This window comes from Dipodomys spectabilis, unplaced genomic scaffold (assembly GCF_019054845.1).
Source record: "Dipodomys spectabilis isolate Male_0828 unplaced genomic scaffold, ASM1905484v1 ptg000215l, whole genome shotgun sequence".
Lineage (NCBI taxonomy): Eukaryota > Metazoa > Chordata > Mammalia > Rodentia > Heteromyidae > Dipodomys > Dipodomys spectabilis.
The window spans coordinates 7,630,679-7,643,815 of record NW_024870892.1 but is presented as its reverse complement, the minus strand read 5'-3'; the positions used below and the strand labels follow the sequence as shown (position 1 = coordinate 7,643,815).

The 13,137-nt window shown below is 44.8% G+C and overlaps 1 protein-coding gene across 1 annotated transcript in view; it reads left to right on the top strand.

Moving 5' to 3' along the window:
* Tubgcp3 (tubulin gamma complex associated protein 3) overlaps positions 1-11,135 on the top strand; it is a 69,901-nt gene extending 58,766 nt beyond the window's left edge. The window contains exons 18-22 of the mRNA XM_042697190.1: positions 396-484; positions 585-716; positions 4,193-4,333; positions 8,136-8,252; positions 10,017-11,135. Of these exons, the coding sequence (XP_042553124.1) occupies positions 396-484; positions 585-716; positions 4,193-4,333; positions 8,136-8,252; positions 10,017-10,175 (638 nt within the window). The 3' untranslated portion in view covers positions 10,176-11,135. The remainder of the gene's footprint in view (positions 1-395; positions 485-584; positions 717-4,192; positions 4,334-8,135; positions 8,253-10,016) is intronic.
* The last annotated feature ends 2,002 nt before the right edge of the window (positions 11,136-13,137 follow it).

Below are 13,137 nucleotides of genomic sequence, written 5' to 3'. Positions count from 1 at the left end.
CTTGATGTGCTGGCTCACCTTCCTTGAGGGTCCTTGAGATGGCTTTTGTCTCCACATTGCTAGGAAACTTAAGTATTTTACACACGAGAGTCATTGTAAAGCCATAACATAGAGCATACGTTTTTTTATGAGGATGCGTTTTTAGAAATAAACATTTCTGCTTAAGTTTTAAATCGGATTGTATTTTGTGTCATGTCTTATATATTTGGCAATCTCCTACTTACCATTTGTTAGCTATGTCCTTGTTCAGTAGTTGTGGTGGAGACATTTCCTGCTGAGGGGCAGGGATGGAAAGCTCCTGTTACTTTTGAAAGCTGCCTTGCAGGTAGAGAAGTGAGAGCGGCATTGTCACCGAGCACTTTCCTTCCGCTGACCTCACGTTGCCTTTCTTGCAGAGTTCTCTGGGGTTCTACATCAGTGTCACATTCTGGCCTCAGAGATGGTACACTTCATTCACCAAATGCAGTATTACATCACGTTTGAGGTAGGCGGAGCTTCCTGTTGAGTTTAATGTAACTCAGTAGTATGAAAGATTCTGCTCCATGAAGAACTTGCCCCTCTAGAGTGTCCATCCTTGTTTCCAGGTGCTTGAGTGCTCTTGGGATGAGCTCTGGAGCAGAGTGAAGCAGGCGCAGGACCTGGACCACATCATCGCAGCACATGAGGCTTTTCTGGATACCATCACCTCCCGCTGCCTTCTGGACAGCAGCTCCAGGGTAAGGCTCAGAACCCACCCATTCCTGGACAGTAGCTCCAGGCTAAGGCGTGGAGACACACAAGTTCCTGGGTTTCTCTCTTGGAAGAGTCCTAAAAACTGCCTGGTAATAGAAACTGATCTAGTTTCCTAGAAACTGGCCACACTGGTAATAATTAAGACAGTTTTTTTTAACGTCTGATGGTTCAGATTCACTGTTTCTGAACAGAATTCGAGCATGGTGATCAAAACAAGAACAGGTTCTGATGTACATGGAAATATGGGAGAGTAATACTACTCTATTGTGAATACTACTCCTATTTGAAGGAGCTGATGCTGGTTTCTCCCTGGCAAGGTTGTGAAAATCACATATGGGTTATGTAGAGTGTTTACCATGGCGATTGGCCTGCCAGTGCTAGCTGCTACACACTGAAAGCAATTAGGAGATGAACCTGTGTGACAGAGGCAAGGGATCCTAAGGAGCTCACTGTACGGCGTGGGCTGGCAAGCATAGAGCAGGTCCCAGGGACACGCTGCTGAGGAAGTGGAAATGTCCCACTTGGAGACAGAGCAGTTCTGTGTGAAGCAAGTTAAGCTGTCACAGGGACAAAATCTGGGGGAAATGGTCCATTTCTGCATAGTGTTCTCATGGAGATGGTGGTGGGGAGCTGGAGGGTGGAGGCTAGCCCAGATCAGCCTCATTGGAGGTTTTTTGCCTCTGCTGAGGTCTAAGGATTTGATTTGTGAATTTTTATTTTTGCTGCTTCTTCTTCTTTTTTTTTTTTTATTTGAGGTAGGTTTTACTGCTTCAGCTTCCCAGTGCTGGGATTGTAAGTATGCACCACTACTGTGGTCTCCAGAGTATTTATCACGCAAATAATTAAAGTATATTTTCATGGTAGTACTTTTTACAAAACCAAAGTGATTCTAGGGCACGTGGTGTGATTTGAGTTGGAGGCACTACAGGAAGGGGCAGAAAAGTGTTGTTTTTGTGTTCTTAAGGGTTAAAACTAGAGTCTCCAGTGTGTGATCTGAGCTGACTGACAGAAGCCCCAGCCTATCCTTACTCTGAAGTGAGTGTCAGTTAGCTGGAGGGTAATTCATCGTTTGAAGTATGATCACTTGCTTCTCGCATGGCTACAATAGACACAAATAGAGAAAAGAAGTAAATCCTTGCTACACATAAAAAGAAGATGGTGTGCGGTGCACTCCTGGGATCCTCAGTACGTGGTGGTGGAGGTAGGAAGGAAGGTCAGGAGTTAGAGGCTAGCCTGGGCAAAAGGAGTGAGACTCTTGTCTCAAAGAAACAGCAACAGAAATGACAACCACCTCCATCTTTTGTTTTTACTTTGATATCATAAAGTAAGACTCCTCCAGAGGGGCAGAACAGCTGTTGTGAACATGCTTAAGTGCTTGCTTGACATTGAGAACAATACCACTTCATCAGACTCTTTTCACGGCCTCTAAATTAAGTCCACATTATTTTGAAGGCCCTATTTCATGCAACTACATTGTACCAAATAGGAGAGAACATGAGTTTGGTTTTTTAATGTTGGACATCTCTTGAGTTAGCCTGTTCCAGAAGTTGCTTACCAAATACTCATTTCAGGTCTGTTTTCACTTGAGTTCTGACATTAGCTTTCTCTTAGTGGTACTGCTCTGAGTAAACAGATTCTGAACCTGAATAAGCTGTCTACTCACAAAAGGACAACATCTCCATGTATCAGGTAGCCGTTGCAAAGTGAATTGATGCAAGATCAGCTCTTCCCTACACAGGCTGGAGTGTGTCTTCCAAACAGTGGACAAAGAGCCTGCTCAGACATTGAATTTTTTTCTGTACCTCAATACAGCTATAGCATCTTTCTCTCTTAAATTTCTTACAAATCTTGTTAAAATGCTATTGATGGTTTTACTTTGAATTGTTTTTTTTTAAGGTCTGAGACTGGGACTCAAACTCGATACCCGAGGCTTTCACTGGCTAGTGCTCTACAACTTAGCCGTACCTCCAGTCCTCTGTTTTTGTTTTTTGAGACAGGGCCTCACATTATAACCCAAGCAGTCCTCAAACTCAAGATTCTCCTGCCTCTGTCTCCCAAGTGCTGCTGTTAACAGATATGTCATGTCTATTTTTTACTGTGAACTTTTATCTGTTTTTTATTCATATATTTTCTTAGAACATATGTGCTGGTCTCTCTCCTGTTGCCTTTCCTTGGCCTGTCCCCCAGGACCATGGTAAACACAAAGCAATCATGCCTTATTCCCACAGGAAAGGTGCTTTGCCTCTTCGTCAAATAGAATTTGTTGCATTTTATTGCCTTCCCTACTTCAGGTCTGGTTCTTTACCCTGCCACTTGTACTGTTTTTGTGTTGTTTGTGCCATTCTTTCATTCCTCATTCCACATTTTTTTCAAATCTTTTTACTAAGATTTTCCTTTGTCATAATCTCCCTATCTAGTTTTGATATATCTCAAAAACAAACAAGACTTTCCTATTCTCTGTGAATCCTCAGCATAGTTTCCCTCTTAACTCAGCTACTTCCTATCTGGCTTTGAAATTCAGGGCAGACTTTCTTTTTTGTGTTGCTGTTGTGGAACTGGGGATAATTTGTAGAGAAGCTTACATACATATCCTCAGCCTCACCATATAGCTCTTGCTGCTACTGCAGTCTTCATCCCTTTTGCTAGGACAATTATAATAATATCTGAGTAATCACAGAGAAAAGACTTTCTCTTGTCTTTTAACCCACAAGGGTTCAGCTTTTGGAGGGAGTCACGTGCTGCTTTTGCTCAGGGCAGAAACTATAAGGACAATAAGGCCCAGGACAGAGTGACATGGTAGCTGGCTCATTCCTGCAACAGTGAGACCAGTTTCATGGGAAAGACTTAATTCCTCTTTAACCGAATCACTTCCTAGTGGTCTCAGCAGCTCAAGGACAAGGTCTCCAAGCCAAGGTCAAGCATTTGGGGGGACAAACTATCTAAACACGAGTGGCATTAGTGTTTTGCCTGTTGTAAAATGTGGCTTGGAGTAGATATTGCACAATAAATACTTTGAGAAGTTGATGTGATGTGTTCTTTATAGTACTGTCTCTGTGTTCTGCTCCTGTAACAATACCTGAGACTAAGCAGTTTATAAAGAATGGAGGTTTGTTTTGGTGCATGGTTCTGGAGGCTGGATCTGGTTTCTGGTAAGGGCTCTTTCTGTCCCATGACACAGAAGCCAAGAAGGCAGTAGGTGGGCATGTGTGATGGAACATGAGGGGTCTCCCTCTTGGGAGAGTGAGAGTTCTCTCCTGTAAGATCCACTAGTTCCTGGAGAGCAGCTCTTCATGAGTGCAGAGACTGAGACCCAGACACCTCCTCAAGTCCCTCTGCCTTCACTGTCGTCATATTGGGGACCCGCCCAAACTTTAAGAGATTATTTCTCCAATTAGAAGTATTTTAAAATTTAATAAGCATGTTGAGGTTCTATTCATTGAATACAGTCATCTCTTTTCAGGTACTTTTAAACCAACTCAGAGCTGTGTTTGATCAGATTATTGAACTTCAGAATACTCAAGACGCAATATATAGAGCTGCTCTGGAAGAATTACAGAGACGATTACAATTTGAAGAGAAAAAGAAGCAGCGTGAAATTGAGGTATGTTTTTCATATGGGTGGCTTGATCGGTTCCAGTAATGAATTGCTTTTCGCCACAGTGATCACAAGTGCAGCAGAATAGCATTCCTGCAGAAGTCTTCTACTAGTAGAGGCTGTGTTTATCTCCACTGAGGTGAATGAAGTAAGTCCTTGAAGATGTAGTGGTCACCTCATCTTCATCCTGTTCTAGAACGAGTCAGGCAGTGTTCCGTGGATAAGTGCTCCCAGCGTGGATGGGGTGGCCTTGTGCTGATGTCTCCAGGGCAGCCAGATTCCACAGCATAAATGTACTTTGAGATAATTACTCTAAAGGGCATGCTAAATATACACTTTGATTAGTTGGTTTCATTTTTTATTTTAATTTTTAGTAGGAATTTCTTTTATTTACTGGCTTCTAAAGTCAAATTTGTAAAACCATCAAGTCAGAACCAATTTTTCTACTCTCTAAATAGTAGTTTCTCTCATGAATATGTGTATAAAAATTCCAAAAAGTGTTAGAAAACCGTGACTTAAGACAAAGAAGATGTTATGACATGTCCAAGATTATCCCAAGAACAGAAAGCTCTTTGTATCGTTCTAATAAAACTTGAATTTGCATTTATGCACTCAAGAAAAAACAAACCAAGTGGCTAATACTATGAGAGAGTTGCCTGGGAGCTGTACAGCACCTCTGTTCACTGATGAAGTGGAGCATTTCCATGTCAGACTGAGGCGAGTACTGCAGCCACGCTGCATGCTGACGGTCCTGCAGCCACCCTGCATGCTGGCAGTCCTGCAGCCACACTGTGTGCTGGCGGTTCTGACATTGTGTGGACCAGGAACAAAACAGAAGGGGTGAATATGCTGCCACCTTTCCACAAAGGTGGTGGGCACAGGAAAGCCCAAATAAGTAAATTGCCAAAGTGAATAGAAACAAGAGTAGTATGTAGCAATGAAATGGACTTTTTTCTATTGGCAACAAACAGGATGAAGTTTAAAAAGAAATAGCATTAAAAGAATGGTAAAATTTAACAAGAGAAATACAAGTCCTATTTATATAGAAACTTCAAAACAACTTGGCAGCTAGGAGGTACAGACTGGAACTAACTTTGTGTGCCCTGCCAGTGTGACACTGCTCCTGGATACATAGCCCAGCGTAGTGCTGCTCCTGGGCCCACAGCTCAGCATTGAATGCCCAGCGCATGGCTCTGGGAGCCTGGGATCATTTCCCATCCTTGCACTCTGTGCCCTGAGTGCTGTGAAGCTTGCTTGTCCTACTGCCTCTGTGTGGCTCTGTGTTTTAATCCATTATAACACAATTAAATATCATCTTTAAGACTTGTTGAGAGTTTAAGGGTATAGATTATGAAGCAGGTAAGAAGTCTTGGGTTTGATTCCAGACACTGCGAAAACAAAAAAAGAAGAAGGGGAGGCAGAGAGGCAATTGTTTTAAGTAAATAAAAGAGGAAAGTTGCAGGGGATGCTGAGGTGGGAAGAACTATAAATATCTAACCTGTCTTTCATAGTGAAGCATTACATGGTACTATTTACAGAGCTCATAAATAAATAGGTGTAAGTATGTCAAGAGCTGTTAAACATATCAATGTGAAAATAATGTATTTTAAAATTGGGTGACCAGAGAAGTGTAGTAGTCATTATTACCTTAGTCAAAGTGTTACTGCTACCCAAACAGATGATGAAATTGAGGGAAAGTTACAGAGATAACTTCCAGGACAAAATACAGACTCCCAAGTTATCAGGGGAAATACAGACCATGCACTGAAGGGTTCCATCCTCCAGCACTATAAAGCAGATCACCAAGATGAAGACAGGACCAGGAGCAGACATGCCTGCCACACCAGCAAGGTGTCCTAGAAAAGTGTAGCACATTTGAGGACTCCGTACCTCGAGGACAGTTTTTGTGAGGTGTACCGCACGGTAATTACCTAGAAGGGCCTCTGGCCTCTGCAAAGGAGACTCAAGGCAGTGATGCAGAAGTATGGGAGGGACAGGATGTGCAGACTGACACAGTAACCACTCTTGGGGGAGGTGGCACATTGAGGTAGAAGCACAGGGAAAGGGAACCTTGTGATGATGAGATGGGCAGGAGGGTGTCACGTGATAAGAGAGTGAGGTAGGTTCCCAGTCATGTCAGAAAGCTGCTAGGAAATACAAGGGGAAATTAATACTAGAAATTGATGAATAACTAACCAATTCCTATTAAATAAGTCATATTTACTGGAACAATTTGTTTATCTCAGACTGTGAAAGACATAAATATGAAAATCCATGACCCTCTGCTTATATTCATCAACTGGAGGAATGGAAGTAAATCTAAATATCCTCTCAAGAGTTGGAGAACAGCAATAAAGTAACTATACAGAAAGCCAAAGGGCAAAATTGGTGAAGATGAGAGCAAGAAATAATGGTTCCAAAGACAGAAAAACTATACGTGGGATGCAGACGGGGGATGGTGGGAAGTAAAATAAGCAGTATTGCCGGGCGCCAGCGGCTTGCGCCTGTAATCCTAGCTACTCAGGAGGCTGAGATCTGAGGATCATGGTTCAAAGCCAGCCTGGTCAGGAAAGTCCTTGAGACTCTTATCTCCAGTAAACCACTAGAAAACCAGAAGTACCATTGTGGCTCAAGCGGTAGAATGCTTGCCTTGAGTTGAAGAGCGCAGGGATAGCACCCAGGCCCAGAGTTCCGACATGACCGACAAATCCCATGACCGACAAATAATAAAAAATAACAACAACAAAAAAACAGTGTTTAGTGGGGGCGGGGAGGAAGTGAACAAATATAAATAACTGAGAACAAAATTATTTTTGCTCCGGTCTGTGGAAGTAAATCTGCGTATGTGAAGGAACCTAATGACCTTCCACAGATTTTCTAAACTGACCCCAGAAGTGACATCAGGATGAGCTGAGTGATGCTCTGAAAGAGAATTAAGTTACTGAAGAGCCCCGCCACCCACCAGGTCAGCTGGAGTGCTGAGAGTCTCCTGTACCCGGTCTCGGCACTTGGCTTGGCGTGCTGTTAGCATCCCAGTCATAGAGAAAGGAGCTTGTAAGTGCTTTCCAGAAAACATCCTGAGGCTGATACCAAATTTGAAAGAACAGACCTATGTTAGAAATATTGATGAAAAAATCTTAGATAGAATGTAAGTGCAAAAGTATAACAGCAGTTAAAGGAATAACCTACTGAGAAGTTTATTGCAGGATGTGGAGGTTTAGGAAATCAGGTTTTGATTGATTAAAAACAATTCAGTAATTCCAGCATTATGCTCTCCAAAAAGCCACCCAGTCAAATTTGTGATTAGAAATAATCTTTTAAAATGGAAATAGGGGCTGGGAAGGTGGCTCAGTGGTAGAGTGCTTGTCTTGCATGAGGCCCTGGGTTCAATTCCTCAGCACCACATACACAGAAAAAGCCAGAAGTGGCTCAAGTGGTAGAGTGCTCACCTTGAGCTGAAGAGCTGAAGAACAGTACCCAGGCCCAGAGTTCAAGCCCAGGACTGGCAAAATAAGTAAATAAATAAATAAAATATAAATATATATTTATATAAATATAAATACAATGGAAATAGGCAGTATATCTGTAAAGTGATGAGGTGGAGATAAGGGCTTTGAACCCACTAGTTCTACTTCTCATGTGTGTTTTCTGACTAAAAAAGTGTGCAGAATAACAGAGATAAAGGGCTATTCATTACCGATTGTTGGTAATGGAAAAATACTGGTTGGAATGAATCACAATATTTTCATCCTCTAGCCTTATGCTGTAGTTATTGAAAGTTGAATTTGGTATACTTCTGGTTCTTCAGGGCCAGTGGGGAGTGACAGCTGCAGAGGAAGAGGAGGAGAACAGAAGGATCCGAGAATTTCAGGAATCTATACCAAAAATGTGTTCACAGTTGCGGATATTAACACACTTTTATCAGGTGCGTTATTAGAATTCGAACTGCTGTGGCCCTTTGTGTAGCTGACAGTTGCTTTCAGAATGGTCATAGGTGAGCCAGTCCCCTTGGTTTGGCTCTGGCCTGTGTTGATGTTAGCAGTGAGTGCCCTGGGGAGCAGGTGGTCCTCCCTGGAGGCTTTCCATCTCGGCTTCCCTTGAGCGGTGGGTGTGAGGACCTGCAGCATCATGCCTATCAAGTGGCTTTCCTGTGAACACACAGAAGGATGACTGTTCCTGCTACCAGCCTTGCGGACGGGGTACCAGCCAAGGGCTTGTACACAAGACCGCAGGTGGCCCAGCGAGGCTGCCCTGGGAGTCGCGTTGCCCCTTCTTGCATTCATTTGCTGATGGCTAGTTAGACAGACAGCTGACCTGAAGCCTTTTAAGATTGCCTCTGTGTATGTGTGTGTTCTTGTGGTGCAGACTGAAGCAGCCCCATCACCAGCCCAATTCCGTAGTCACTGAGAGGGCAGCAGTCTTTCTCAACATTGACATATTTCAGGAGTGGTGGTGACTGATTTGTGCTCAGTGCAGAAACCTGGTGCTGTGTGTATTGTGTGCATTCCTGGGCACTACTGGGTAGTTCCCCTGCTAAGAACTAAAGTCAAGTGCAAAGTAGCTATGGGTAATTAAAAACTTCCCATGAAGTCTGCAGCTTTTGGCTGATAGTCACCTATTTCTCTGACAGGGCTCATACATTTCTAAGAGAATTATGTAATGTAATTCTGGTTTTACTCGGATTGCACTGTACATCTGGATTGTTAGCCAGAGCCATCCAGCTCTGCGCAGAGCTGACCCTCTCTTACCAAGCCAGCTTCTAGCGCAAGCTACGGAGCCACTGGCACTGCCCATGAGGGAGCCCCCACTGTTCCTCCAGGTAGAGACCAAACCCTCTGTTCTCCTGGGACTCTCCTAGCGTACTACAGATGCTATATTTGTGCTAGTGTAATTACTTTGGGGCCCTCTTTCCCTATCACTAAGAAACACATCCATGTGTGTGTGTGAGTGTGCCTGCACATCATGCACTCCTGGGCTCACACATCCATTGTGTGTGTTGCAGTGTGCCGCACACCGTGCACTCCTGGGCCCCCACCAGGAGTGGGAGCAGTGGCTGGTGAGGACTGCAGGGTGCCTGGCTCCCTCCTCTAAGGAGGGCTTCTCCATGGCAGCTGGAGCAGAGATGTGAGCAGCTTCATCCTGTCTGCCAGCCGGGAAGTGCTGTGGGCAGGGTGTGAGCAGCAGGGCCTTAAACACTGGTGACCACCGTGGCCCTCTCTAATCTTTTGTGGCGGCAGGAGACTGCAGTTGCAGCTCCATGCAAAAATGCTGTTTGTTCTCCCATCGGGACATGACAATTAAATACACTTTTGCAAGTCAAATGAAAGATGAAAAGTGTGGCTGATTTTTGTTTTCAATTTAAAATTACGGTGCCTTATGTATCACCAGCTACTTTGTTTATTCCTGTTAAGAGGGAAAGTTTATTCAGAGTTAAGAGGGAAAGTCAGTTGGTCAGTTGGTTTTAGATAAAATATATGCATTGCTCATTTATATTTGTAAACACAGTCACTCCTGATGTGGGTGGTACTGGTGGAGCCATTGCCAGGGTTCCAGGCTCTGTCTCCTGGGGACCTGCCCAGAAGGTGTCTGTTAAAGCTTGATGTAAAAGCAAACCCACAGGGGACTGGGAAGAAGCCGTGCATGGTTGGTTCCTTTTTGAGTTCATGTATTGTTTTGTTTTTCTCTTTAGGGCATTGTGCAACAGTTTTTGGTGTCTCTGACAACCAGCCCTGATGAAAGTCTGCAGTTTCTCAGCTTCAGGTTGGACTTCAATGAACATTATAAAGCCAGGGAGCCCAGGCTCCGAGTGTCTCTTGGCTCTCGAGGGCGGCGCAGTTCCCACACATGAGCAGCAGACGCTGTGACCAGCGTTACTAGACGTCAGTGCACATGTTGACCCTCAGGGCAGCTGGCACAGTGCAGGCAGCCACCCGTCCGCCATGAGGGCTGCAGTACTGCGGTGACATGGTGTCTGGTGGATTGAGTCATGTCTCATGCACTAGAGATGAATATGTTTGTGACATCCCTGAGCTGCACAGGTCAGCTTGTGCCATTCAGATTCATTCTGAAGTCTTCATAGTGGTCCAGAGGCACCACGGTGTGCTGGGCCTTAAGTTCTCCACGGATGCCATTTATATTTGTCACTGAAAAAAAAATATATCTATATATATAAACTTCACTTGGTTTAACAAGAACTAGGACAGTGGTATATTCATAAATTAAGATGGTAATGTAATGCTATTTTTAACATTCTCTTTAGAGGCAGTTTTTGGTACCGTGATCATATTAAATTGAAAGGAGAGATGTCCCTGCTAAGAAAATCCAGCACATTTTATTTTGGTATTAGTGTTGTAATAATAACCTGTGTGAGAACATCTGTCTTGATGCATTGCCTTCACATGATTGTTCTTACTTTTTCTTCCAAAGTTTACATTTTTATATTTAGTTTACTACTCCAGGTAACTTGTAAAACAGTAGCAGCACACAAAGCCATGTAGAACAGGAGCATCTGTGCACAGTTGCGGCCTGGGTGTGTCAGAGCTGCCGGCCAAGGCACTATGAAGATGAAGGACTTGAGAGGAACCAAGGGTTCATGTTCAAAATTCTGATAAGCATTGCAAAGAAATCGACTTGGATAATGAAGATTTTTCTTTTTCCTTGCCTATTTTTTCATTGTAAATATTTATATACTACTGACCAGATGTTGGAGGAAATGTTTTTTGTAAAACTGTCACATTGGGTCATATAAGTTTGCCTTTTTTATGTTGCATAAGTGAGAACTTAGAAAATTAAAAATGATTATCTTTCAGATGTTCTTTTTTCTTGCCTACTCTGAAGGGATGGTCTCCTTTCCAGTTTGGAGGTAGGAGTGAATGCGTTTGATGTGCTGCAGTGTATAGCTTCCCCTGTTTGGCGGTAGGGGTGAATGGGTTTGATGTGCTGCAGTGTACGGACTTCCCTGTTTGGAGGTAGGGGTGAGAGGGTTTAATGTGCTGCAGCATATGGACTTCTTACCTTGTTTGGTTGGAATTCTGACCCTCATCCTCACCTGCCCCTGTAGGTAGTCAGCACCCCTCAGGCAGAGTTTGCTGCACGGTAATGAGACTAGGCAGCTCAAATGGGCCTTGGCTGGAGCCCTGAGACCCACACATGCAGTCTGACTCAGTATGTGGCTGTCATTATGCTGCCTTCTGTTGTCCCCTGGGTGGGGGTCCCAGGACATAGGCTGTCTGAGCTGCCAAGCAGCAGATGGACCAATAGTTTTGTGGGAACCATGTGGAGGAGGAAGGGATGGGGCATTCATTGCTTGGAGAAGCCCATTCCCAGTGCTCTGCAACCTGACATAAGCTCCTCTTGAACTGAGGCCTATGGAGGTGCAGTGTCCATACTTGAGATTGCTGGCCTCCAGTCCAGCAGCAGTGACTGCTCTCAGCCAGCTACTTGGCTGCCATGGAGGAGACTGAACGCCACTAGTGCGTCTTGTAGATCAAATCTGAGAAGGCTCTACCCAGACCCAGTGGCTAATGCAGGGCCAGGCTGGACTTGTACTGTCTTCTCCTCCTGGCTGGAGGCCTTAGCTCCCATGAGTGTCCACTAGCTCCTGCTTCCCTGAGGGCTCGTATGCACCACCCTCTTTCCAGAAGCTAAGTTAGAAAAAATGTAGACCAGGCTGCCCAGGCTCCTGGGGGTGAGGGAAGTAAGAATCCCACAAAGGCCTCTGTGTTCCGGAAATGTACCTCTGCTTGTGCAAGACTGAGATAGTACTCCTCTGTGCAAGACTGAGAATAATACACCTCAACTTGTGCAGAACTGAGAATAATACACCTCTACTTGTGCAGAATCAAGAACAATACACCTCTACTTATACAAGACTGAGAATATTAAACCTCTACTTGTGCAAGACAGAATAATACACCCTACTTGTACAGAACTAAGAATAACACCTCTACTTGTGCAAGACAGAAAAATACATCTCTATTTGGACAAGACAGAAAAATGCACCTGTACTCACCTTTACTTGTACAGGACAGGATAATACATCTCTACTTGTGCAGGACTGAGAATAATACAGCTCTACTTGTACAAGACCAAGGAAAATGCACCTGTACTTAGACAGGACTGAGGAAAATACACCTCTACTCGTACAAGACAGGAAAATGATAAGGAAATGTGCTGCTGATGGGCATCACTCTGTGGACGTGTTGCCAGGTGTCTAAAGAGCCTTTGCACTGGGTCTGTGGTTGTGATAAAAATGCAGAGGGAAAAAGGACATTGAGCTTGGAGTGAGATTAATAGTGCCCCTCCTGCTGGGACCCTAGTGTGTGAGCATGGAGGGCCTGACCTGTTCCCCACCCCACGAGCCACCCCCCACCCCCAGTGCTGTGCAGGGAGAGGTTGGCTCCTGTTGTCCCGGAGTTGTGTGCCTAGAGCTGGCAGGGTTCTTCCGTCCTCATGGATGCTCTGTCCAGCTTCTGTCCCTGCTGAGAGTGGATCACTGGGCCTGAGTCTATGCAGGATTGCCATCTCCCATGTGCTTGTGCTGTGGATGGGGAGGCTTTGCCCTGTGCTGCCTGTGAGGGGGAGGGGCCCCAAGGGAATCCAGCCATATGCCACCACTTCTGCCCCTGCCACCGAGCACCGAGGCTGAGATGAATGAGACACCCTGACCCCTCAGCTGAGCACCGGATGCAGAGCAGTGCCCTTCAGGACAGACCCTGCAGGGGCTGTGGTGGCCCTGTGTGTGATGACAGGGTCTTGAAAGCCACTGAGCCTCCCAGCACGGGACCAGCCCTGAGCATGGCACATGTGTT